This window comes from Candoia aspera, chromosome 7 (assembly GCF_035149785.1).
Source record: "Candoia aspera isolate rCanAsp1 chromosome 7, rCanAsp1.hap2, whole genome shotgun sequence".
In the NCBI taxonomy this organism is placed as follows: Eukaryota; Metazoa; Chordata; class Lepidosauria; order Squamata; family Boidae; genus Candoia; species Candoia aspera.
This window is the reverse complement of record NC_086159.1, coordinates 66,722,859-66,749,994: the sequence shown is the minus strand read 5'-3', so window position 1 is coordinate 66,749,994 and position 27,136 is coordinate 66,722,859. Positions and strand designations below refer to the sequence as shown.

The 27,136-nt window shown below is 38.9% G+C and overlaps 1 protein-coding gene across 1 annotated transcript in view; it reads right to left on the bottom strand.

Moving 5' to 3' along the window:
• LOC134501514 (cadherin EGF LAG seven-pass G-type receptor 1-like) overlaps positions 1–25,489 on the bottom strand; it is a 53,999-nt gene extending 28,510 nt beyond the window's left edge. Inside the window, exons 1-15 of the mRNA XM_063309355.1 lie at positions 25,325–25,489; positions 24,512–24,697; positions 22,169–22,282; positions 20,082–20,256; positions 18,919–19,060; positions 18,099–18,219; positions 17,411–17,594; positions 17,137–17,238; positions 16,438–16,532; positions 15,682–15,891; positions 12,383–12,566; positions 5,106–5,249; positions 4,301–4,502; positions 3,567–3,734; positions 489–615 (exon numbers count right to left, since the gene is read on the bottom strand). Coding sequence (XP_063165425.1) covers positions 489–615; positions 3,567–3,734; positions 4,301–4,502; positions 5,106–5,249; positions 12,383–12,566; positions 15,682–15,891; positions 16,438–16,532; positions 17,137–17,238; positions 17,411–17,594; positions 18,099–18,219; positions 18,919–19,060; positions 20,082–20,256; positions 22,169–22,282; positions 24,512–24,697; positions 25,325–25,489 — 2,319 coding nt within the window. The remainder of the gene's footprint in view (positions 1–488; positions 616–3,566; positions 3,735–4,300; positions 4,503–5,105; positions 5,250–12,382; positions 12,567–15,681; positions 15,892–16,437; positions 16,533–17,136; positions 17,239–17,410; positions 17,595–18,098; positions 18,220–18,918; positions 19,061–20,081; positions 20,257–22,168; positions 22,283–24,511; positions 24,698–25,324) is intronic.
• Between the last annotated feature and the right edge of the window lie 1,647 nt (positions 25,490–27,136).

Genomic DNA, 27,136 nt, shown 5'->3' with positions numbered 1-27,136 from the left:
CTAGCTCTCTTGACTTAGATTTAAAGCTGTCAAGAAATACAGGTGATCAGGAATTCATTAATAATGACATTGTAGCAGAAGACCTGTGTTAGTCTATGGTGGCAAATAATCAGAAATTTGATAGCACCTTTCAGTTCAGCTGAGGCTGCAGCTCATGGCAACTTAGGCTTTTTAATAACATTTGTTAGTCAAAAAAGGTGCTACCAGATTCCTGATTTAAAAATGACAGTAATTCATTTTCTAAAAATGTTCACTGTATGATGGTGAGAAAACAAAAAATGAATCGAACAATAAATCCTGCCCTACACAAGCACTTTGTAGCTGAAAGAGGGTACTGTGTGTTAAAACATACTACTTTGATAAACTGGAAGGTAGCTTTTAAAGTAAAAATAAAACACTAATTTAAAATGATCTCACTTGCTTATTACTTTCATTAAGCACTGTTTCATTACTGTAATAAACAAAATAATCACAAGGGAACTGCTTACTTCACGTTTTGAAATATCCATTAGGACTGCAAAACTGGTCATGTGGTTACACTGGCAAGTAATACGGTTCTGGTGCCGAGATAACAGCTCACATCCTTTTGAAGACCAGCCTCCTACTTCTCTAGTTCTGGTCAATGAAAGAAAAAAATAAATCAATTCCAGTTATATTTTTTATTTGACAGGTCAAACTGATTCAAGGATGGATTGGTATTTTAGTTTCTCATCACGCCCCCCCCCCGCCTCTAAATAATCAACAGTGCAACTCACGTAACATAACAGTTTTTTAAAGGTGCAGCATTTATGAAAACTGGTGCTTTCACAAGTTTACCCCCACTTCTCAAGAACAGCACTCATGTCCTGGAGCAGCCTGCTCATTAATGCAATGTCTGGCAATTGAAGTCAATGTTTGCAATAAGTAAAGGTTGTTGTTTCTTTCAACTTTGCCGCAACATGACAAATGACCAGATTATATACAGGTAGTTTAAGAACTCAAGTAACCCATTATTATCACTTTATGAGACTTAGCTATCTCTTTGAGCTTTAAGTAATGTTGAATCTTCTCCTGGTAAGAAAGCTATAATAAAATCCCATTATTCTAAATCTCTCAGATTATTCAGTATGTATCTATTTTTATATCCCAAGATTGATTTCAATATACAGGCACAGTATTTCCCACATCTTCAGGGATGTCATTTTGATGGCCCACATAACTTCTTATAACTCTGTAAGAGCTGTAATTTTTGCAAAAATAAATAGCACAGAAGCCCCACATTTTTGGTAGGGCACCACACAGTCCCCAGAACATTTGATAAACTGACCCCTTTCTAAGAGGAATTCAGAATGGATGGGTTTCAGCTTCTTTTCCTAAAAAAAAAAAAAAAAAAAAAGCCTCTCCCATGTAATTCCATTTAGACAAAACAACAACAGCAACAACAACTGGTGAAAATTAAACTACGCTTTTCTAATTCCACCAAGGGTCTTTAGGAAGGCAAATCAACCTCTTAAATAATTTCTGATTTGCTGCTGGGGCCCAGTATATCATATAAGGAACACTCTTTCTAACTGGGCAAAGCAACAGTCAGTCTCCCAGAAAGACAGTGGATTCCATTTATTCCCCAGAAAATTGGGGATGCATGCTCAGAAGTAAAGAGGAAAGTAGATGATCTCTATTCAACTGTTATCTTTGCAATTCAAAGAGGTATTAGAAACATAAGCCGTTCCTTCTGGATTCCCTGGCCCACCTAGTCCAGCAGTCTGTTCTCATAGTGGCCAACCAACTGCAGAAGGAAGCCCACTAGTTTCCCAGCAGACAGTCTTCACAGGCAGTCATACTGCCATCAAGGCTAATAACCATCGATTCTCATGATCAAGTATCAAGTATTAAGCAAGCTCAGCTGTCTGTATTGATTTTATTTGGAATTAGGAAGACATGATTGTTTATCTTCTCTTGTTTTCCCTAATTTCCCTTTTCTTAATAAACTCTTATTATATAGTGAGATTTGACTTCACTGTTTTTCAAAAAGGAATTTTTCATTAGAACCTTCCTAATATGTAAGACTGCATGGTTAAAACACAAGCACCTCTTATGTTTTTTTTAGGATGCTCACAAGGTTTTATTAAATTCTGCATTTTTGCTTTGGGCAAGATGATCCAAAGCACCTTCCCCATTCTATGCAGTGGGCTGAAGGTGAAGGATAACTGATGGCTCCCTCCACATCTCTTACACCCCTGGATTGATTGCCAGGCCTTAGAGTGATGGCAGAAGAATTGAGGAGAGATAGCTCTTTGCCTGCCAGTTCTCCAATCTCATGGATCAAGTATGTGGGACTGGATGTATGTGGGTATGTGGGTACAGAAGAGCCTGCCGTTGGATTGTGGTCTCCCACTACCAAGATCAGAATGGCCTTAAAAATAATCCCAGAGAGTGAAGAAAGAGAGTTTGCTCATGGTAGCCTAAGGCAGCCAACAGGAGCTGGGCATCGTCATCAACATGATCAATAAGGCATAGATTGTTTTAATGATAATAATTGTGTTGAAAGAAGAGGGAAAACATGACTTTAAGAATGGCTTGAATAAATATGAGTTTACGTTGTCCTTGGTGATCTGGGAATGAGATGAGGCAGCTCATGAGGCTATAACCTGCAAAAATAGTTATGTGGTATCTTTCTGCCATGCTTAATGGGACATGAGAACGTGCCCTCAATCACAGTAGTTACATAAATATTCCTTTCTACTGATTATATCCCTGGATGGATAAACTATTTTTTACCAATCAAAGCAAATATTTGTAGCTCAGGGTTGAACTGTGGAGTCCTTGGTGCTCTCTGAGCCTTGTTGTTTTATTGCAGACGTTTCATTGCCAGACTAGGCAACATCTTCAGTGCAAAGAGGGAGTGGGCCTTGCTCAGAGCAATGAAACGTCTGCAAGAAAACAACAAGGCTCAGAGAGCACCAAGGACTCCACAAACTATTTTTTCCCCATCTGGGAATAAGAGGCAGAATGAAAAGAAGTCAGAGATTCCAGTGAAATCACTTCTTTATATCCACAAGTATATTCTTTCTATTTTTATTACAAACAATAAAGATGACTAATAGAGTGACAGAAAGCTGCTGATAATTAACAGAATTGTCTTTGAGTCAATTTGATACTGCTTCAAAAAGTAGATTGATAGTCTATGTATTTTTAAATCTTTTTTTTAAATAGAATTCTTTCCATTTAAACAGATAGCTTCTGTCTTGAAACATTTCTCAAATATGTTGTGTGAATTTGGCTAAAAATGCCATCTCTCTGTTTGAATATCAGAATACTTTATTAAAAACTTGTTACCTAACTTTTATTTCTAATTGGCAATAAATAATAGCCAAGGAAGTTGTCACTGCTTTTTATATTATGCTATCTATATACAAAAGACCAAACTATTACTATTATGGAGAAAATCTATGTGATTGCTAAGAGTTGACATGGACTTGATGGCACCTAATCAATCAATCAATTAATCAATCAATCAATTGCTATTATCCTTAAAATGCCCACACACAATAACTATCTTCCAAAACAGTGCAGATTGGCAAACATACGCAATTGAATGGTTCCAGAACACACAAACAGGCTTTGTTCTTTCCTCCGTTTTCAGCATAACATGCTCAATCATAATTGGGCTGTCCAGTAAATTGGGCAAAGACTTTCCATCTCTATAAATGATTACACTGATTACTGGAGTATTAATGATGGGCCGGTTGGGTAACCTGGCAAAATAGAACAAAATTATCATTACAGATGTGCAACAAAATATTTTGTTGTTTTCCAAAGAGCATATTCCATTAGGTTTAGCCAGGACTCAGTACTGAATGCTGTGCTGTGTGAAGACATCTAAAGGGGCAGTTTAAGCAAGCACACTCATTACCTGATAGCTGTAGCAAATGAGTGATGGCTTTTGTGTATTAGTGAGTCATCACAAATGTAAAAAGCACTGACAGAACATGCACAATATTCTCACATAACTGAGTCAGTTCATACATTTAACTGTGAGCCCAAAAATCATGAGAACTCAACTGAGTTCTGAATTGTTCCTAAGAGTCCTTGGGATTTCTAAGATAGAATGTTTAAACAAATAAATCCTAATTTTTTCCCAAACTGGTATCTCTTTTATTGTGGATTAGTTTCTAGGATCATCCAGGACAGAAATGTCAGCAACTAATTTCTCACTAAACCTAAGATTAAATGTACAATACATTATTTTGTCATACATAAGCACAATTGCCCAATCCAGAACATAATTATTATTCAGGATTATTAAAGATGTTAAATTTACCTTAAACTCCTTCGGTCTGGATCATAGTTCTCAGGTAGAAAGTGTCCCAGGGTTCGATATACAATCACCATGCCAACAGCATGCTGGCTGGAATCCTGTGGATGCTGGCGCTTTCTTTTGGCATGTATGTTTTTGTTCTTTACAATCTCATCCTCCATCTCGGACAAAATTCCATAGTTTGAAGGCTTTGTTGTAGGAACCACTAAAGAAAAATGTGATGCCAAATAATATGCTATCATCCGGGGCATGGATTTATACTTAAAGCAGCAATGGCAATTTCATGGTCTGAAGTGACCACCAGATCTAGTGTGATGGTCCCTGAAGTCCCCCCAAATTGTACTGTCAAATTCACTCAAAATATAACAAAAGATGGGCATCAGCTGGCTGCAAAAACATTGCCTATCCCTACTTTAAAGAAGTGAATTAAGAGGTTGCTGGAACTATAGATTTAGAGAATTTGTAATTGAAGGTCAAAGTGAAATATTGATTTCATCTGTAGTTCTCCTTCTAGTCTCCCCCAGTATTCCCATGGTGGTTCACAATTGCAAGGTTTTTAAAAAATTATTGCACTAATCAACTGAAGAAAAGTACAGATACATCAATAGATTGAACATTCTTATTATGTGTTTCCAAAAACAGTTAGAGAAACCTTCCCAATCTCATTATTTCTAAATGTGCTTGTATTATAATTCTTAGAATTCCCAGCCAGCTAAAGGTTATGCTGTCTTGGAATTTTTGGAGTTGAAATCTCAATAGATTTAATGGGTACAAGATTGGGAAGAACTACCCTAAAGCAGCATCATACCTTTTCTGATAGATGTTTTGAGCAACGTTTCAGGAAACAAAACAGATGATTCCAAATCTTTCGGATAATCTTCTTTGATTGCACTAAAATGTGGTACTCTAGCTCCCGTAAAATTAGACTTTTCAAATATGTCAACAGCAATAACTAAAAGAAACAATATAAACAATGTAACAGCAATATCAATAAAAGTCATAGTATAGTTCATTTCTTTCACATATGACTTAAATACCAAATAATAGTTAGTAAATTTAATGCTAGACTATACAGATATTGGGGGAAAGACTTTTTCATATTCATCTACAGGATTTTTTTCAAGGAGTAAAAGCTGCAAAGAAGCGTGTGAAGATACAACACACCAGTCCATTTTTAGTGGTGCCATATTCTGCAACAGGAACATTGTTAAGCACTTTCAAGAACGCACTGGATATTTGACAACTTTAAATGATTTCTCAGAAAATGAGTTCCATGTTCTAGCACAGCATTATGAGAAGCTGCCTTATATCAAGTCAGACTACTTACTCATCTAATTTATATGGTTTCAGCAAATTTTCTCAGGCTTTCCCACCCCTCCTGGAAAGGTCAGGGATTGACCCCCAAAGCTTCTGCAGGCAATACAAAAGTTCTACCATTGAGCCACAGCACGTCTTGAAATACTGCTAAGCGTTTTGTAGAGCAATGATGTTAGTGAGAAATGTCTTTTGCCATAGGGGTGGAGAAAAATAAATATACTTCAAGAGCAGGTGTCTTCTTTTGGCCTGGGGGTTGCGCTTTGAAGTGATTATGATGGATGGCTGCCTCTAAAAGTTCCAAGGTGAATGGCATAGTTTTGGTGGGAGATGTGTGGTAATTTTAAGGAACCAAACTCATAGAGGCTTAACACATTTATTTTTGCCTCTCTTTCATGAAAAACAACACAAATCACACTGATAAAACCCAGAAACTTTGCTACAGAGTCATGCAGGCGACAAATGGGAGGACCGCACGCAATCTCCAAATCATAGGTTGCACACCTCAGGATTTGGAGCCACTTTAATTTCACAATACCAACCAACTTTTCTTTTGATCTTCTTTGGAATATAATCCAACTGTGTATTAGTTGATTATAAATTACAACTGTGCTCTTGGAAATGCAGGTTTGTATTAAAATCGCTCTTAGCATATCCATGATGTGCTACAATGTGTGAAATGCACTGGTTAGCATTAGATGAGGAATAGGAAAACTAGTAGGTTTAAATCCTCCCTTGGCCATTTAATTTTCATTGAATGACCTTGGGCCAGTCATTCTTCTAACTTCACATGGAAAATAGGAAAGCTCATGTCTTCAGGAACTGGGAGGAAGGACAGGATACATACATAACAAAAACAATCAATCAGATTTATAACACAATATACAGTATTCTACAGATCAGATTAGTACAAGATCACATACTAAATGAAACCGTTAGATGACAGGAATGACACTTAGACAGAAGGAAGCCCCCTCAAGTCAATGAAACCAAGTTCCTGAGTAAACATTCCTAGCCTTGTACACAAAATAACCGGCAATTTTCTGACATTAAATGGTGCCAATTATCCATATTCCCCATCCCTCCTATTTGTCTTTGTGTACAAATGCACAAATTTTAATGTCAAAACTAGCCCTAAATATTTTCTTTGGCTGCTTCTTTCTCGTTCTCATTTAAGCTCCCTGTCAAATCCTTCAGCAGTTGCTGAATTCCCTGCCAGTGAGGCAATCGTTTCCTTACTGAAGTTAGAGAGTGACATGTCTATCCCCCTATTATCTTCATCTTCCTTTTCTTTGTCTCTTTCTTTTCCACACCATGGTCCACAGCTGCTAGGGTGGGGATGGTGGTGGTGCGGAAGAGAGTGACAGGGTTGGAATCCCAGTGAGCTGTTGAATTTGACAAAGCGCTGAGTGATTCTGAAACATAAATTGTTGTTGTTTATTCGTTTAGTCGCTTCCGACTCTTTGTGACTTCATGGACCAGCCCACACCAGAGCTTCCTGTTGGTTGTCAACAACCCCAGCTCCCCCAGGGACAAGTCCGTCACCTCTAGAATGTCGTCCATCCATCTTGCCTTGGTCGGCCCCTCTTCCTTTTGCCTTCCACTCTCCCTAGCATCAGCATCTTCTCCAGGCTGTCCTGTCTTCTCATTATGTGGCCAAAGTAGTTCAGTTTTGCCTTTAATATCATTCCCTCAAGTGAGCAGTCTGGCTTGATTTCCTGGAGGATGGACTGGTTTGATCTTCTTGCAGTCCAAGGCACTCTCAGAATTTTCCTCCAACACCACAGTTCAAAAGCATCTATTTTCCTTCTCTCAGCCTTCCTTATGGTCCAGCTCTCACAGCCATATGTTACTACGGGGAACACCATTGCTTTAACTATGCGGACCTTTGTTGTCAGTGTGATGTCTCTGCTCTTAACTATTTTATTAAGATTTGTCATTGCTCTTCTCCCAAGGATTAAGCGTCTTCTGATTTCCTGACTGCAGTCAGCATCTGCAGTCATCTTCGCACCTAGAAAGTCTTTCACTGCTTCTACATTTTCTCCCTCTATTTGCCAGTTCTCAATCAAGCTGGTTGCCATAATCTTGGTTTTTTTGAGGTTTAGCTGCAAGCCAGCTTTTGCACTTTCTTCTTCCACCTTCATCATAAGGATCCTTAGTTCCTCTTCGCTTTCAGCCATCAAAGTGGTATCATCTGCATATCTGAGATTGTTAATGTTTCTTCCAGCAATTTTAACTCCAGCCTTGGATTCCTCAAGCCCAGCATGTCGCATGATGTGTTCTGCGTACAAGTTGAATAGGTAGGGTAAAAGTATACAGCCCTGCCGTACTCCTTTCCCAATCTTAAACCAGTCTGTTGTTCCGTGGTCTGTTCTTACTGTTGCTACTTGGTTGTTATACAGATTCTTCAGGAGGCATACAAGATGACTTGGTATCCCCATACCACTAAGAACTTGCCACAATTTGTTATGGTCCACACAGTCAAAGGCTTTAGAATAGTCAATAAAACAGAAATAGATGTTTTTCTGAAACTCCCTGGCTTTTTCCATTATCCAGCGGATATTGGCAATTTGGTCCCTAGTTCCTCTGCCTTTTCTAAACCCAGCTTGTACATCTGGCAATTCTCGCTCCATGAATTGCTGAAGTCTACCTTGCAGGATCTTGAGCATTACCTTACTGGCATGTGAAATGAGTGCCACTGTTCGATAGTTTGAACATTCTTTCGTGTTTCCCTTTTTTGGTATGGGGATATAAGTTGATTTTTTCCAATCTGATGGCCATTCTTGTGTTTTCCAAATTTGCTGGCATATAGCATGCATTACCTTGACAGCATCATCTTGCAAGATTTTGAACAGTTCAGCTGGGATGCCGTCATCTCCTGCTGCCTTGTTATTAGCAATGCTTCTTAAGGCCCATTCAACCTCACTCTTCAGGATGTCTGGCTCTAGCTCACTGACCACACTGTCAAAGCTATCTCCAATATTGTTATCCTTCCCATACAGATCCTCTGTATATTCTTGCCACCTTTTCTTGATCTCTTCTTCTTCTGTTAGGTCCTTGCCATCTTTGTTTTTGATCATACCCATTTTTGCCTGGAATTTACCTCCGATGTTTGTAATTTTCTGGAAGAGGTCTCTTGTCCTTCCTATTCTATTGTCTTCTTCCACTTCCGCGCATTGCTTGTTTAAAAATAATTCCTTATCTCTTCTGGCTAACCTCTGGAATTTTGCATTTAATTGGGCGTATCTCCCCCTATCACTGTTGCCTTTTGCTTTCCTTCTTTCTTGGACTACTTCTAGTGTCTCAGCAGACAGCCATTTTGCCTTCTTGGTTTTCTCTTTCTTTGGGATGTATTTTGTTGCTGCCTCCTGAACAATGTTGCGAACTTCTGTCCAGAGTTCTTCCGGGACCCTATCTACTAAGTCCAGTCCCTTAAATCTATTCTTCACCTCCACTGCATATTCCTTAGGAATATTAGTGAACTCATATCTAGCTGATCTGTGGGTCTTCCCTAATCTCTTTAGTCTGATCCTAAATTGTGCAGTAAGAAGTTCGTGATCAGAACTACAGTCAGCTCCAGGTCTTGTTTTTACCGACTGTATAGATGTCCGCCACCTTTGGCTGCAAAGGATGTAGTCAATCTGATATCAGTGTTGTCCATCTGGTGAAGTCCATGTATAAAGCCGTCTCTTAGGTTGTTGGAAGAGAGTGTTTGTTATGCAGAGTGAGTTGTCTTGGCAAAATTCTATCAGCCTATGTCCTGCTTCGTTTTGTTCTCCCAGGCCATGCTTACCTGTAATTCTAGGTGTCATTTGACTGCCCACCTTAGCATTCCAGTCTCCCGTGATGAAAATAACATCTCTTTTAGGCGTGTTGTCCAGTAGGTGCTGCAGATCCTCATAGAACTGCTCTACTTCAGCTTCTTCAGCATCTGTGGTTGGGGCGTATATTTGGATCACTGTGATGTTAGATGGCTTGCCCTGAATTTGAATTGAGATCATTCTATCGTTGTTTGGATTGTATCCAAGCACTGCTTTAGCTACTTTACTATTAATTATGAAGGCTACTCCATTTCTTCTGTGGTCCTCTTGTCCACAGTAGTAGATCTGGTGGTCATTTGATGTGAAGTGGCCCATTCCAGTCCATTTCAGTTCACTGACGCCCAAAATGTCTATCTTTAATCTTGACATCTCACCAATAACCACATCCAATTTGCCCTGGCTCATAGATCTTACATTCCAGGTTCCAATGGTGTGTTGATCCTTAGAACATCGGATTCGCCGTTCACCACCAGCACCGTCGGCCACTGGCTGTCCTTTCGGCTTTGAGCTAGCTGCGTCATCACGTCTGGGGCTAGTTGAACTCATCCTCTGTTTCTCCCCAGTAGCATTTTGACCATCTTCCAATCTGGGGGTCTCATCTTCTGATGGTATACTGACATATCTCTGGTTGTACTGATCCATTTAGTTTTCACGGCAAGAATACTGGGGTGGATTGCCATTAGCTTCCCCAGGGATCGCATTTAGTCTGACCTCTCTGTCATGACCTTCCCGACTTGGGTGGCCCTTCACGGTTTAGCTCATGGCATCATTGAGGTGCTAAAGGAAGGAAACATAAATAGTAGGGTTTTTTTTTTCACTTGGACCACTGTGTACAGGTAGTCTTTTTTTAGTGACCACAATTGGGATTGGCAACTTGGTTGTTAAGCGAAGCGATCATTAAGTGAAATTGCAGCTGTGCTTATGATCTTACTTCAGCTTTCCTTTGCTTTGCAGACCTGTGAAGGTCATAAATGTGAGGATTGGTCGTAAAGTTACTTTTTATCACTGTGGTAACTGTGAATGGTCGCTAAATGAGGCAGTCACTAAATGAGGACTATCGTCTTGCTTTTTGACTACTTTAAAAAGCTACTATGTAGCTCTTTCAGTGCTTTAAAACAACAGGGGCTAAGAGGCAGAATTAATGCCACTCTGATGGGCATTTTCTGCCAGTTCTAAGTGTGCTTTTAGAATGGTTTTGAGCAAGCAAGCAGCAGCACAAGGAAACAGAAGACGAGAATGTCTGCAGGGGGTGTCTGCAGGGGAACTGGGGCAAATGATGAAATACACATCCCAACACAAGTAAGGCAAACTCTGCACCTTTCGTACATGCCTCACAATATTTTATGCCTGTACATAAGGGTGGAGCTTGTGTCACAACATCTTGACACATATTTTGTCATTATGACGAAGCCTCTGGATTCAATGGAGAAATTGGATGTAGAGCTATATCTGTCCCATCTGTCCCTCCTGTTCTTTTTCAAGTGTGAGAGAGAGACACTGTACGTACGTACGTACGTACACACACACACACACACACACTGTATATGCATATATATACATGCATGTTTGTGTGGGTATCCTTGTTATATATCCTTCAAGTATGCCATATATCCATGTTACTTATGCATACTGGGCATCCCAGGGACCAGGCAATGAATCTTCCATAATCTATTGCCTTCTAAGTATGTGGGGAATATTCCCAGAACTGACAGACAGCATGATCAAACAACTGTACAGGGTTTTATCTATCAATTAAACTTGCATGAATTTTCATAGTTCTGGTTTTAATGATGGACACATGCATCGTAGCACACATAACTTTAAAACAGCCATTTTGCCTGATGACAGAAGGAAAAAGGAAATGCTTTTTTTTAAATGTTTCCTGGCATTGGCAATTTCAAAGCAGGATATGAACAAATAAAACATGCTGCTCAGTAACTACAGGTAGTCCTTGGTTAACAACCACTCATTCAGCGACTGTTTGAAGTTACAACAGAATCAACAAGTGGTGGTTACAACTGGTCCTCGAGGTTCTGGCTGTCCCAGCACCCCTGCGGTCATGTGCTCATGATCTGAGTGCTTGGCAACTGGCTTTCACTTATGACAGTTGCAGCTTCCCACGGTCACACGATCATGATTTGTGACCTTTCCTGCCAGCTTCCCACAAGCAAAGTCAATGGGGAAGCTGGCAGAGAAGGTTGCAAGTCACTTGGGTAAGTCTCCCTAACCCGTGTACCCTCCCCCACCCCCTCTGAGTTCATGCTGCGCCTCACCAGCCACCCACACACCTTTGCACACCCTCGCTGCGCTCACACCGCGCCTCCCCTGCCCCTCACACGTCCTCCCCCACCCAGCAGCAGCCACCCCAAGCCCTGCTTGCACTGTACCTCCCTGGTCTCCTGTGCACCCCCTCACTCCCTCTCTCACCCAGCAGCAGCCACTTGCCTGCCTGCCTGCCGCCCTGCTTGCAAGCCACCTGGGACTTGCAACTTGCCGGCAAGAGATTGCAAGGAGGTACTCGCTTAATGACCCATGATCCTTGCTCAATGATGGCAATGGGGACTGCAGGGATTGCTGTCGCGAAGTGATGCAATCACACTTTACGACTGCATTGCTTAGTGATGGAAATTTCGGTCCCAACTGCCATCATAACTCAAGGACTATCTGTACAGACATTTTTAAAATTGATTACTAGTTTTTAATACTGATCAATCAATTGCTGCCCCAATTCTAGTTATACTTGTTGGGAAATCTAAAAGTTGTAGCCCAATATCCTTGGAAGGCTGAGAAAAGATGCTTTAAGACAGTGTTTCTCAAACTTGGCAACTTTAAGACCTGTGGACTTCAACTCCCAAAATTCCCCAGCCAGCATTGTTGCCAAGTTTGAGAAACACTGCTTTAAGAGGTCATATCTGCTAGGAAAATGAAAGCACTAGAGGCAAGTACTTACTCATGTTTGCAGCAATGATAACAAAAGGCTTCATGTAGGTTCTTTCCATGTTTTTTGCCAGATTATGAAAATAATCTTCATAGTATTTCAGCAAGTGAGCTGTACCTCCTTCTGTCCTCTGGATTTGTTCCCAATGATCTTTAGTGCGAGGATCTAGTAAGGCACTACCTGTTTTTATGATATTCTAGGAGAAGAAGGAAAACATGCTAAGGAAAAAAACGCAACAATATCATACTTATGGTGGAAAGAAAGAAGCTGAAGATATAACTGAAATTCTGCACGGAATCTAATGAAGTTTTCCTTCACTGACAAGAATAAGTACTCCTCTAGGTTTCTCCCTGCAGATATTTCATGGATTTCTAAAAATGAGCTTTCCATTGTAATGATTGATCAATTATGTGCCATCAAGTTGGTGTTGACTTTGAGAGACCAAAGATAGATTTTCCCCATGATGATCTGTCCTCAGCCTGCTCTCTCAGATCTTCCAACATCATCGCTGTAATTGAGTCCCTCCACCTCACTGCTGGACTTCCTCTTCCTCTCTTTCCTTCCACCTTTCCCAGCATTAGAGCCTTCTCCAGAGAGCTGGGTCTTCGCATAATGTAACCGAAGTAGGATAATTTGAGCCTGGTCATTTGTGCCTCGAGTGAGAACTCTGGTTGATTTGTTCGATGGTCCATTGGTTTGTTTTCTTGGCTGTCCACAGTATTCTCAGGAGTCTTTTTAATAAAAATATAAAAATTGCAAAACCAAAATACCATAAAAAATTAAAAATTAAAACCATCAAAGAGCAAAATGCTAAAATAAACACAAACTATGATTTTTGCAATTTTTGCAATTTTTATATTTTTATTAAAAATATTGTAAGACTTTTAGAATTTTACATTGGATTATTGCTGTATTTTAAGTAATACAATGGTCGGAGGATTTGATAACTGTCCTCAAACTGAAATAATAAATAAGCCATCTGTCATTAGAACAGTTATTGGAAAAGAATCCTGAGAATACTGTGGACAACCAAGAAAACAAATCAATGGATCATCGAACAAATCAACCAGAGTTCTCACTCGAGGCACAAATGACCAGGCTCAAATTATCCTACTTCGGTTACATTATGCAAAGACCCAGATCTCTGGAGAAGGCTCTAATGCTGGGAAAGGTGGAAGGAAAGAGAAGAAGAGGAAGTCCAGCAGTGAGCTGGATGAACTTACAGTGATGATGTTGGAAGATCTGAGAGAGCAGGTTGAGGACAGATCATCATGGGGAAAATCTATCTATGGTCTCTAAAAGTCAACACCAACTTGATGGCACATAATTGATCAATCATTACAATGGAAAGCTCATTTTTAGAAATCCATGAAATACCTGCAGGGAGAAACCTAGAGGAGTACTTATTCTTGTCAGTGAATTGAGGCAGAAGCCATTCTTAGCTAGCATAGCTGAGTTAACAATGGAAGAAAACAGTATTCTTTTGTATTAGATTCACATGGATTCATATCTTCCAAGAAGAACATTCAACATAGGGAACATAATAATAAAACTCTTCTTTCCTATGTATTGGCATGAATGATTAAGCATCTCTTCACAAAACTACAGATCTCTATCTGCAGTTGGTTCTACAATGAAGCATTGCATGGGGTAAGAGGGGCTTTTTCCTGACCTCAACATGGAAGCTGTAATACGTAATGTTTCTTGACATTCATGTAAAAGTATAAACTGTATAATTGGAACACAAACTATTTTTCAAAGTTTTGTATTTGATTTCTGTGGAAAAGCAGATTCTACACTTTTTTTTTACACAGACATCATTTGGGTTAATTTTTTAGTATTTAAAAGTGATTATTTAATATTAAGGGAATTTGGCAAGCTAATGAAAAACAAGGCCAAAGTAAATATATTTTCTTCAGGAAAAATGTTTCTTTCTGTTGCAACCTGATAATAATGGAAAGTGCTTTCATTTAGCACAGATTATAAATGTGTAGAGAGATGGGCATTAGAACTACAGTCATATAACTATTGTTTCACTAAGAGTTAAACGAACTTCGCATAACACAGTGACTTGGCTCTTTGGAGGATTAGATTAGTTTTTGGTGAAATTAGATGGGGTTTCTTAAGTTTCCACAAATAGAATCTCTATGCTCCATCGGACTCATTTTTAAGAAGGAAACAAAAAGACCAGAACACCTCCTTGCCAGCAGTCAACACCCAGATAAGCAAAGATTGTGAAAGGTGAAAGGTCCCCTGTGCAAGCACAGAGTCATGTCTGACCCTTTGGGGGGACGCCACTTTCGCGATGTTTTCTTGGCAGACTATATTGTGGTGGTTTGCCATTGCCTTCCCCAGTCATCACCTTATCCAGCAAGCAAAGATTAACACCAGGATTAACACCAGACGAACAATCAAGCAGTAAGCTATACCCTAATCAAGGTACTACCAACTCAGTCAAACAAGCAAGCAGCAAACAACAGCCTAATCAAGGAACTACCATGGAGAGAACAACATCCCCACCAACACTGTCAGAGAAAGCTACTATATGTAAACAGAGAGCAAGCCCCACTCCCTTCTAGCACCAAAGATGTTGCCTAGTTGGGCAATGAAACATCTGCAAGAACTAAGCTCAGAGAGCACCAAGGACTCCACAGACACAAGAGTTTTAGTAGTATATAGATACCTTGCAATGCACTTTAACACAAAGCCATATAATCTAGGGCTGATCAAGAGGAATTTTTGTTTTGTTTTGGTATTAACAGGGTGACAGCAGAATCCTGGTCTTGGCATGAAATGATTCTCCTGCCCATCACAGTTCCGTGATCACAACCTATCCTTTTCTCAGTACCAATTTATCAGAAATGCCATTTCAGCCCAGCAAACACCACTAAAAATAGAAATATATTGCTCCATTGCACTAAAGAGATTATAACAAGGATTGATCACTAAAAGCCACACTAGAAAAAAAATTAAATCGAATTCCTAGATCCTATAAGATACAGATATTCTTATCTGCAGTTGTTTTCAGCTGAACCGCTTTAGAAAGCTTTTTCAGTTATGTGATTTTTCTGCACAGTGTTTATTAGACAAAAGATACATCTGGACCTTCTATTCTTCCATCAAGCCCTTAGCACTGCTCGTCCTTTGCGTGGTCAAAGGACTGAAAGGGACCACAAAACAAATACTGTGCAATCTTCAGGGCTTCCTTCACAGGCCCTCCTAAGAGGAATTACATTCCCACATTTTCTGCAACTGGTCCTCCATAAGTGTCACAACCTGTGCTTTTTCACTATCAGTTCAACATTTCTTACCTCATTAAATTCCACATCCCTTGTTGCAGCCAAATCAAACCCCTGCTGCTGGCTCTCATACTGCAACACCCTGATCATCATCTGGTAGGCTGTCCGCACATCATTTCCATAGAAGGAACTTGTGTGGTTTGTGGCGTTTTGAAGCACTTTAGCTATCTGCACTGACTTATCACCATCCATTTTTGTCTCATTATGGAGAAACTTCTCATTCTGATGGAAAGAAAGAAAGAAAGAAAGAAAGAAAGAAAGAAAGAAAGAAAGAAAGAAAGAAAGAAAGAAAGAAGTAAGTTAAATTTTAGCAAACAGATTTCATTTTTTCTTTGTTAAATGATTTAAAGAAGTGCCTGATTCGTCAGTCTAGATTCAAATTTGTCAAGTTTGGCTCACCTGATAAATAAACCTGAATGTGGTAGAATGGTGGTCTAATTTGTAGGTTTGATTCACATGCAAACATACTCTACTTTCAGTGTATGAAGAGTATCTGGTCTATGTGTACATGTGCATTTTACCTGTACACATGTCATCTGTTAGACATTTGGGCAAAAACTCTTATGAGGTGAATATTCCTTCCCACATGTTTGCCTATGCACTGAAAGATCGTGAGAACTAGTTCTTTGTGGGTCCAGCAAAATTATAACATATGTATAATCTCACATAAGAGATTTGAGTCAGCAATGTAATGATACATTATAACTTCTCCAGCAATATTACAAATTACTATGGAACAATTAATACTGTGCTCAGCCCCACTCTTACCATGATTTTAAGAGTCACAAAGTCAAGGGTAGTACAGTTAAAAAGTTCAGGGGAAAGCCAGCCTTTCTCACTGCTACAATGCCGGACAGCATTTCCTTAAATAGAAAATCAATTAGTGAGAGATTCAAAAATTTTACCACTATATTTAATTAATAAGAAAATTAGACTTTCATAACTTTTTCCTTACAGCAATAGATTCCTAACAAATACACAATTATATGTAAGAAGCACTTCTAATTATAATTTCTAAAAAGGGCATTTTACAACAGAATCAGATATTGATTGAGTTTGGTGGTGGTGGTGGTTTTACCACTAAAATCATCAAATAATTTTCTTTCTCTCTCTCTATATATATATATATATCACTATTAAACATGTTATTATACTACAGAATAAAAGTAAAAGAAGATTCTGATTATGTTTTTAAAAGTTTTGTTTTCTCTTCACTCCTATATTCCAACTATCTAATTTATATTTTGATTTTTTTTTCTAAATGAGATATTTTTAGTATATTCTTAACAAGTTCTCCATCCGTGAAACAGACTTCCGTCTTCAGACTCTGATGGAAAACTCTCTTCTATATGTCAGCTGACCTTTTTGAATCTCTGTTTTTCCCAACACTTAACCTAGAATAATACTAGAGATATACAGATATAGATATAGATATATAGATATAGATATAGAATAATTGTTACTTACCCACTGATCCCTTAGGACAGGGAACAGCAGCAGGCTGTCCAAACTTGGTTTGTGGCCACCAAATACCAGCCTCAAATGCTTTGGGACATCCGTTGTAAACCACTACATAAGATTCAAGGGGAATTTATACACATTTATATACATTTTATGAGGAGAAAGAGAGAGATCATGTAGTTATTATATCTAGTTCTATTCACATTTATGGCAGTCAACACTATTCAAAATAGGGGACAAATTTTCAAACATAGCAAATGGCAAACCAACAAGAAAATACCTTCACAGCCATGAAGTGTAACTTCAGCAAAGGGATTATCACAGCGATTGCACTGTCGTCCAATCACTCCTGATTTACAGGGACATTGTCCAGTTTCCATGTCACAAGTGCGAGTATGGGAACCAGAAGGGAAACAGTCACACGGGTAACAGGAGTCACTGTTCTGTGGTCGGTAATAGTTTATCTGGAAAGATGAAGACCCATTGGTCAATGCTTTTTCATCAGGGCTACCAGAAATACAAACAATGTAAAAAACTCAGGGATTCAGACTTTTTTTTTCCCCTCAGGAAAATGATGCTTAAAATATATTTTCCATGTACAAGCACTGGAGATAACAGCCGGACTTTCTCAAGTTTCAAAATGTAACAACATAGAAATAAGACACTGATAATTCTCATTCAGACAACTCTCAAATCTACCCTTACTTTTTCTTGAAACGTAACTGTTAAAACCAAGTATATAAAAGGAACTTGGAAGTTTTGAAGGTGTGTGGAGATTTAAGTTAAACTTCATCAATATTATTCATTCCTGATTTTTTTTTTATCCCTCCTTTATTATTTTTATAAATAACTCAAGGCAGCGAACATACCGAATACTCCTTCCTCCTCCCATTTTCCCCACAACAACCCTGTGGGGTGAATTGCCTGAACAGCCTGAAGTTTGATGGAAAGAATGATCCATTCCTTACCTTACATCGACATGCCCCATTTGTCTTATTGCAGTCAGGATCAAATCCTTTACTGACCTCACAATTACATGGCCCACAGATAGGATTTCCCCACCAACCTCTGGGACAGGGTAAATCAATTCTACAAAGAAATTGGAATGTTGAAAGATGTAAGAACCACTACTCTTTTTCAAAATTATGTAAAGACAATGAAGAAAAAGGCACTCTCTTTCACTGAAAATAGCAAGATATACCTTGCCCTCTTATGCTAATATTTTATAAAATCAGATGTATGTATGTATGTATGTATATTGACACCACACATATGAATTTATAAAATATAATATATATAATAAAAGAATGAATATAGAGAGAGAGACAATTCAGGCTAAGTACTCTGACTTCTGCAACAGGTAATGTCTTTCTTAGAGAGATCTGGTGATGGCACCTAGCCAACCATGACTGGTCTCAACAAGCTGAGGAGGGTCAGACCTGGTTAGTACTTGAATGGGAAACCACCATGAAATCCCAGGATTGTAGCCTAGATTGGGAAGTCAAAAATACATCCCAGAAGAAGACAAGAACAAGCTGCTTCCATATTGTTGCCAAGAAAATTACTTGGAAGTATCCACAAAGTCACCAGGAGTTGAACTCAATATGGAAATTTCACAATTAAAAGTGCATTAAAAAGGTACAAATGAAATATAACTAAACAAATGGAATTTCTCTTCCAAATATATTCTGTTTGGAACATAACAGTTTGACCCTGGGTACGTCTGTGTGAGAGAGAGTGTAGAGAGTATTGAGAAAGGAAAAGAGCTAGCCAATATCCTTTGCTTACTTGCTTTCACAGTACTGTCCATAATAGCTTTGTCCACATTCACAAGTGTATCCATGGGAAGAGCTTGGTTTATGGATACAAGTAGAGACATGTTCACATGGGTTCAGGCTACAAACATCAACACACTCTGTCCCAAAGTACCCTGAGGAAACAAGGTTATAGACATAGAGAAAACTAAGTGAGAATTGATTTGTTTATCTCAGAAATAAACAAATCTGGACACTAATAACACCTCTTGAAATATCAATACAGTTTTCTATAGCCATCAGAAACTACTTCTGCTTAGGACTCCAATCACATACAGTACAGGATGGTCCAATATTTCGCAGTCACATATGGGTGCAACTGAAGCATTGTGTTGCTTAAGATATTAAAGGAACTAATTTAAAATATGTTTCTTGATTTCTAAATTTTCAGAAAAAGTCTTAATGATATGCCTAACAGTAAAACGTATCTCACAAACAGTTGTTCAAAAGCTGTAATCTCAGACACAAGGGTTTAGAAGTAAGCTCTGTAGTAATCATAATACTAAACGTATACTAACCCTATATGGTAAACCTTACATTAAACATAATTATTGGGATTCACTTTTTAAGTATTTATGGCTTAACACGTCAGTTATGCAATTTAAGGCTCAAAACAAACTCAGACTGAAAAAAACAGAATTATATAAAACAGGGATTAAAGTATTTTTTAAAATTAAAATTCTTTTGAAGTTTAAGCAAATAACAGTTGCATTTTATATTTCATTCACATGTTTAATCTTGCGATCATACTCAATTGCATGTAAATTATCTATTTTTCTTTCCAACTCTTAGGTGGCAAGAAGTGAACATTCAAAATTATCCAAATTAAAACAAATCCAAATAAGAGATTTTGAAGAGGAGTTTTTGCTTAGTTTTCATAGAAATTATACCATTCTTCCTCCTTTCCCCACAAGAATGAAAGTGTGAAAGTGGCAATACTTGAGAAAGTAAGAATAGCAGAGAGCTACAGAGTGTCATTCAGAAGTGTGCGTGCAAGATGATCGCTTCCATTGCATGGCACTATAGGCAGGGATTTCTGTTCAGCTGCCAAATTCTAGAAAAACATTCTTAAGCATGCAGTTCTATAAGGTACAGAGCCCTGGATATTATGACCAACCTGCTACAAGCCTTAATTACCTGGATCACAGACACATGAATAGCTGTCCCAGTCATCACTACAATAGCTGTGATGCGGACAAGGGTTAGAATCACAAGGATTGTCTACTTCACAGCCATCCTTGACATTAATCTTGACTGCCTGTTTCATGTTCAATGTAGCAACATTTGTAGATGTTTCCCCCATTCTCACTCCCTGAAATAGGGGAAAAGAGACTGAAATAATAACCAATTAATATATATATCACAATAAAAGGCGTAGTATTGCTATAGGAGAAAGAGGGTCATTTTCACTCACTCCTTTGATGTAATCACAAGAAGAATGGCAAACTTTCACTTCCATTTTTGCTTAAGCACATCTTGGTTAAGCCCAACACATTAATTTATCTATTTATTTACTAGAATTATAAGGCTGCCCAACTCAAAAAATGTAACTCTGGGTGGTGTATACCATAACGAAAAACAAATAAACCAATCCTCCCCCCCATTAACATTAAAACATATCCAAAATATAAATATGAAGTAAAGTCTGTAAAATGGCAACCAAGCTACCATAATAAAACCAACCAACAAGGGACTCCCAATCAACTAGCCCCAAATGGCTGGGGGAAAAGCTAGGCTTTCCAAAAGGCAAGCAAAGTTGGAGCCTGTTGTATGTATGCGTATGTATGTATTTAAATTTCTCTGCCGCCCATCTCATACACGACTCTCGGCAGCTTACAAAGAACAAGAATAAATATAAAAACATATAAATCCAATACATATATAAAATATAACATATATAACATATAACATATAAAATTCAAGATGGGCAAAGATCTTATCCTGGCACCCTCCTGGGGCCAACCACCCCCATGAATAACTGTTGGGGGTGGGAAGGAGATTGTCCCAGAACACAGGGGCAGCCACTGAAAAAGCAAACCTGCCTAGGTCCCATAAGGTGACAAGATTTAAAAGAGGGAACCTGGACTCCATGTGGAAACATGTGGAACAGGCAGATGTTCTTGGGAGAAGGTGGTCCCTCAAGTAATCTGGTCTTATGCCAAGTAGGGCTTTAAAAATAACGACCAGCACCTTGAATCACACCCAGAAGCCTACTGGGAGCCACTGCAACTCAGAGTAGCAGTGTTATGTGGGCATACCACCGCTGTGCCCATAACTACCTCTGCCACTGCATTCTGGACCAACTGAAGCTTCCAGATGATCTTCTAGGGCAGCCCAGGTACAGCCATCCCAACCAGAACCAAAAATAGAAACACTCCAATTCCCAGGTGTTAATGATTAAGGTTCTGATTTGTTTTTGTTTTTTTAAAGAAATGAGCCTATTTTAAACTCTAGCTTATGAAGTTTTCATAAAAACTCTGTTAAATTACAGTTTAGGGTTTCAATAAAACCCTACATTCAGATTAATGTACGCCCCTTCTTCTTTCCATGCTGGAAGTGTGGAGAACTCACACCCACTGTCTACTGTGGTTTGTTCATGGCTGACATCATGCTAAAGTATAATGAATGCAATGAGATCTTTGACTTTCCAAAAATCAAATTAGTCAATGGGAGCTATTAGATCAAAATCCTGATTTCTTAAAACTCAGTTGCTAACAGTAGGGTTGGGCAAAGGATTAAAAAAGATGTTTCACAAACCATGAATGGAGCACCCTTCCTCAAAGTGCTAAAGAAGCTGCATCTTTTGAAGGGTTCACAAAGTTGCTTTGAAGGCTTTCCCAAACTGTCTGTCTATATGCACATCTACTCTGCTGGCAGCCCCAGGACAAGCATGCGCAGACAACCAGGAAAACTTTTTGAAGCAGCTGTGTGAGTCTTCCAGAGGACAAAGCTGCTTTAATATGTCAAAAAGGGTGCTTGCTTGCATCAATGTGTTTTGCATAGGAGCCTTTTCTGAACGCTTTACAGAATAACATTCCCAAGCAATTAAATCATTTGAATGCAATTCCAATGGAATAAGTTCAACTAAAATCAAAGGAACCTAAGCTCATAATTAGAGAGAACTCTGTTCATTTTCATTCTGCTCTCCCCCTCCTCCTGTCTTTGACGAAACAAGAAATCTTCTCATAGCTAATGTTGTAAAGTTATTTATTTTCAGTTTTCACCTGTAGACAGCCATAGAAGCCCTGCTGCACAGAGACTAGATCTCCAGAGACACCTCCCACAATAATGCTTTTTATTTTCATTCCAGGCAACTGATTTCCAATCTGTACAGTGTTCTGAAAAGAGTAAGATAGGAAAGGTGATTGAAGCTCTTCTGTAAATTCTTAGTTATAGTATTTCACTGGTAAAAGTAAAAAAAAACAAAAACATAAGCAAGAATAAGTCTGAAAGTGGTAATAGAAGCTAATCATGTGATTCCAATAAGGAAGCATTTCCAAAAGGTATAATGACTTCCTCTGTTCAGTACAATTGCAAGAAAGAAATTAAAATGGTAATTAATTCTCTATGAGTGAATAAATCTTCTGTCACCAAGAGGAAGAAGTCAAATAGAATTAAATATTTCAATAGGATCCAGTGTATAATGTGTGGGCTTTGGAAGTCACGAAATCCATCTTGATAGAATTATGATGCCCATGTAGTTCAGTTTTTCCTTGTTCCGGTGCCATCCAGGTTTGATGGCCTTGAAGATTTATTTATTTAATTAAATGTGTATGCCACCCAACTCCCAACAACTCTGGGCAGTTCACAAGTAAAAAACAAGAAAAAAAATATGGTAATAGACAAAGGAATAAAAAAAAAAGGCAAAGATGAGAAAAACTGGGCAGGAACAAAAAAGAAAGGGGGCTTCATTTCCCTCCCCAAAGGCCTGGGCGAAGAGCCATGTCTTCAAGGCCCTTCAAAACACCAGCAGGAAGGACTGTCCAGATCTTGGGGGGAACCTCATTGCAGGGGCAAGCACTGCTATAGAAAAGGCAGGCATGCTACTGGGATCCCAACAGATGTCATTGTTTAATCAAAGGAACCCAGACCATACCAACCCAGCCAAGATTAAATTGGCTGGACAGATACTATGGGAGACAGACCAGGCCCTATGCCATGTAGGACTTTATACGTAGCAATCAGCCCCTTGAATCACACCAGAAGCACACCGGCAACCAGTGCAGCTTGTGAAGCAGAGGTGTTAAATGGGCATACTGAAGCATTCCCATCACTCTCCATGCCACTGCATCCTGTTTGTCCAGGAAGATACCCAGATTGTAAACCACTCTTGAATGGGGAAGCGCAACCCCATCCAATGTTAAAGATGGAATATCTAGGTGGCCCAAACATCCACAGCTACCCAGTCTTGGTAGGATTGAGTCAGAGACAATTCTTCCCCATCCAAACCTTCACAGCCACTGGCACTGGGACAGAACCTTGACAGCCTCACTTGGCCAGTCTGGGGTTGAAATATAAAATTTGGTAGCAGATTGATAATACTGAACCCCAAACTGGCAGACAACCTTACCCAGTGGTTTTATGTACATGCTGAAAAGGAGGAGAGAGAGAATAGAACCCTGAAGCACTCCACAAAGAAGGGTCTATGAAGCTATCTATGCCCCCCAACTAACACCAAGTGAAACTGGCCCCAGAGAAAGGAAGAGAACCACTGCAAAACAGTGCCCCCAGTCCCCAGCCCATGGAGCCAGGTCAGAAGGAGACTGTGGTCATTGGTATCAAACGCTGTTGAGAGATCAAGGAGCACAAGGATGGATGCACCACTGGCCATCCTGGCTCTGCCACAGATCAACTACACGTGCAACCAAAGCTTTCTCAATACTAAATCCTAATCTGAATCCAGACTGAAACAGATCTAGATAATTTGTTTCCTCCAGGATTTTCACCAGCTGCAGATGTACTTGAGTTCAACATACAGTACTGGATGACACTGGGTTAAGAATAGCTGGTGGATTGTAACACAACTGTTAAAGAAAAATATATTTCTGAATCCAGGATAAATGCAATGAGAAATAACTTCATTTTGGCATCGTTCGTGCTGCCACCTATTCTGTCATGTTCACCGTTTCAATGTGCTTGGTACATCGTAACGTTTCGCATGTCATTTGCCTGATACGTGTTTGATCTCGGGAGAGAGGAGGATTCCTCGTCAAGGAGTTGTTATCTGTTGGCCGCTGGGTTGGAATGTGTTTGAGTTATCTCATGTGTTCAAGGTTGCTTTCCCAGGATGTGTGGAAAATGGTTACCAGCACCTGGGAGGGGGGTGGTTGCTATGGCTGGTAGGGGGGAGGGATTACGTTTGGAGCCAAGGGTTTTTAGTTTGTATTTGGCACGCTTTTAGTCATTCTCAGCTTTCTCTGTATCTACCATAATTTCCCTAATAAATCAGATTTCATTTAAGTAACCTCTTGTGAGTCTGAGTGTTTGGGATAGGCAACCATTACATATTCCTTAACTGGTCATTCCCGTCTCATTTTTATGATGAAAGATTATGGATGTCATCTTACCTGATACATGCCATAATCCAAAGACACAACTGCCAGGTACTTGATGTCTTTGCCATCTTTCGAACTCTTCAACTCTATTAGCAAATGATGCCATTCACCATCACTGATCCGTGCCTGGGTCATCCTTAAACTGGCCACCTGATTCAGCCCATCATAGACCTCAAATACCACATATTTATTCAATATCTGTTGAAACATAACTTTAGTTGCTGAAAAAAACCTGAATTGCTGGAAAAAAACCCTATATACCTGTATATAGAATTACATATACAATTCTTGGACATGGTTATAAAAAGACTATATTTTAAGACATTTTTACTATTTATTCTTCAGTGGATAATTAGTATTTATACCAATATTCTGCCTATTTATATTCAGTGTTAGGTCCACTATGAGTGGCAACTCTCAGTTAAAGAATGCCCACTGTTCTAGATCAATATGCATTAATTAATATCTAGAACAGTCTCAATTTGGCAAAAGCCTTTTTCCTTCTGCTGAAATGAACAAGGGGAATTGAATAGCTACTAATTTTGCTCCTCTCACTTCCTCCTTAAGACTGCTCTGATTGTAGGCTGAGTGAACTCTGACAGTTTTATGATATTCTGCACCTCCAGGGATGGGCAACTTCAGGTTTGTTCAATCTGCTTTGCTTTTCACTAGAATCCAGAGCCTGTTGTAAATGAAATACGTATAAGGTTGTACTGCTGAGTTGTCTTCATGGTTAAGCAAAGACACTTGTTAACTGTTGCCATTTATTATCTAATGGCATTCTCTGGTTGTTGTTGTTGTTACTAGATTTATAAGCTAACATACCTGTATATTAATCTTAGATGATACCCCTGCATTGGCTTGCATTAACACACCATTAACCTTCCGAGTTCTAAACATGAGGCCAATGTACCATGGTATAGAGATAGTGATATCAAGGTTATTCCAGGTGATGATGCTTTCCCCAGTGAAACGCTGAGGAAAAGGCATTACTGTAACACAAGACAAAAAGAAGACAAAGCAGGATCACTTAATCAAAAACTTTGGAATGAGGGGAAAATCCTCAGAGCATTCTTAATTGCACAATAAATAAATACCATACAGTATCAGTAAGTATAAAGTCAGGCAGACTTTTAGCTTGTTGGAATCTACCTTCTTTTTTATTAAACCTCAAATGTTATTAACTGAAGTCTAGTGCAAAAAACAGATATCTTATAAAATAAGGATTCTCTGTCCAGAATAAAATCTATAGTCTTTCCAGAGAAATATCCACGCCTATTTATCTCAAGCTTTTTTCATTTTTTCTATATAATTTTAGGTTGGGGTTACTTTTTCTAAGTACTATTATTAAACAACTGAGAATCTGAAATCTCGCAAATCCCTCAGAGATTTGCCTGTGGATCCCAATCAACATTTTGCCCGCTGCTGGCATAGGAGATACTTCCTACACAACAGTAAATGAAAACAGGCGTGTTAATAGATTCCAGTGTTCCCACAATGACACTTTAATGGTAACATTTTTGAATCCCCATATAACCAAGAAGCACGTAAGTAGTGGCTGTATCTTAAGATGTCAAAATGGTCTTTATATGTAGAAGTATTTCTTCTGCAAAATCTGTGGCCAACTGATTTTGTAGACAAAATCACACACGCACACACACACTCTGAAAAAGCTATCCAGTTGAATTAAGAAAGCAAAAATAAAACACAAGAGTCTGGTAGCATCTTTTCTGATTAACAATTTTTGTGTAAATTGTTAAAGTGATGCCTTTTATTAAGGTTTGTTAGTCAGAAAAGATGCTACCAGACTCCTGATTTTTTGCCACAATAGACTAACACAGCTCTCCTCCTACAATGTCTCCAAGTATTGGGCATCAATCTCTACCAGCCCCAGGGAACATGGCTACTGGCAAAGGATTGTAGGTTATGTGGTCCAAAATATCTAGAGAATGCCCAACTGCCCACATCCAGCCTAGAGGAGTTGAAGGCTTCTGGAGCAGGAACCATACTTCTCTGTTTGGCAACACCTACACTGTTATTTATGCTACACAAATACTAATAAGAAGCATGGGCATTTATACATTTCACTAATTGGAAGGTAATATTAACTATGTACAGCTCATCTGTAAAGCCTCTGCCCATTGCAGTGATGCTATATATCGAATAGCAAGCATGTTATTCTCAGTGTACAGTAGTTATACAAATGCATTGAGTTTAATAATGATTTTATAGAAGGTAACAAAATCCAGTAAAATGTTTAAAATTTTATGTGGGAATCTGACAAATTCAAGGCCCTGGCCATAGCAAGGAAGCATGCTATCTATTATTAATGTCTACTGAGAATTTGACAATGTTATTTTTATGGCCCCAAGGGGCAGCAAAAAAACACTTCTATAAAGGATCTGGCAAACCCAAATTTGTGGCTGCTGTGTCATCTACACCCCAGGCAGAAAGCATTTATTGACATTACTTATTTTCCTTTATGCACATTCTGCCCCACATATCTATCTTACAAGAAATAAGTAATTGATCTTACTTATTTACTTACTTACACCTGACAATAGCATGAATCAACTGGTTTCTGAAAGTGGATTTTTGCAGAAAAGCAGTTACGCTATACGGAAGGACTGCATTATC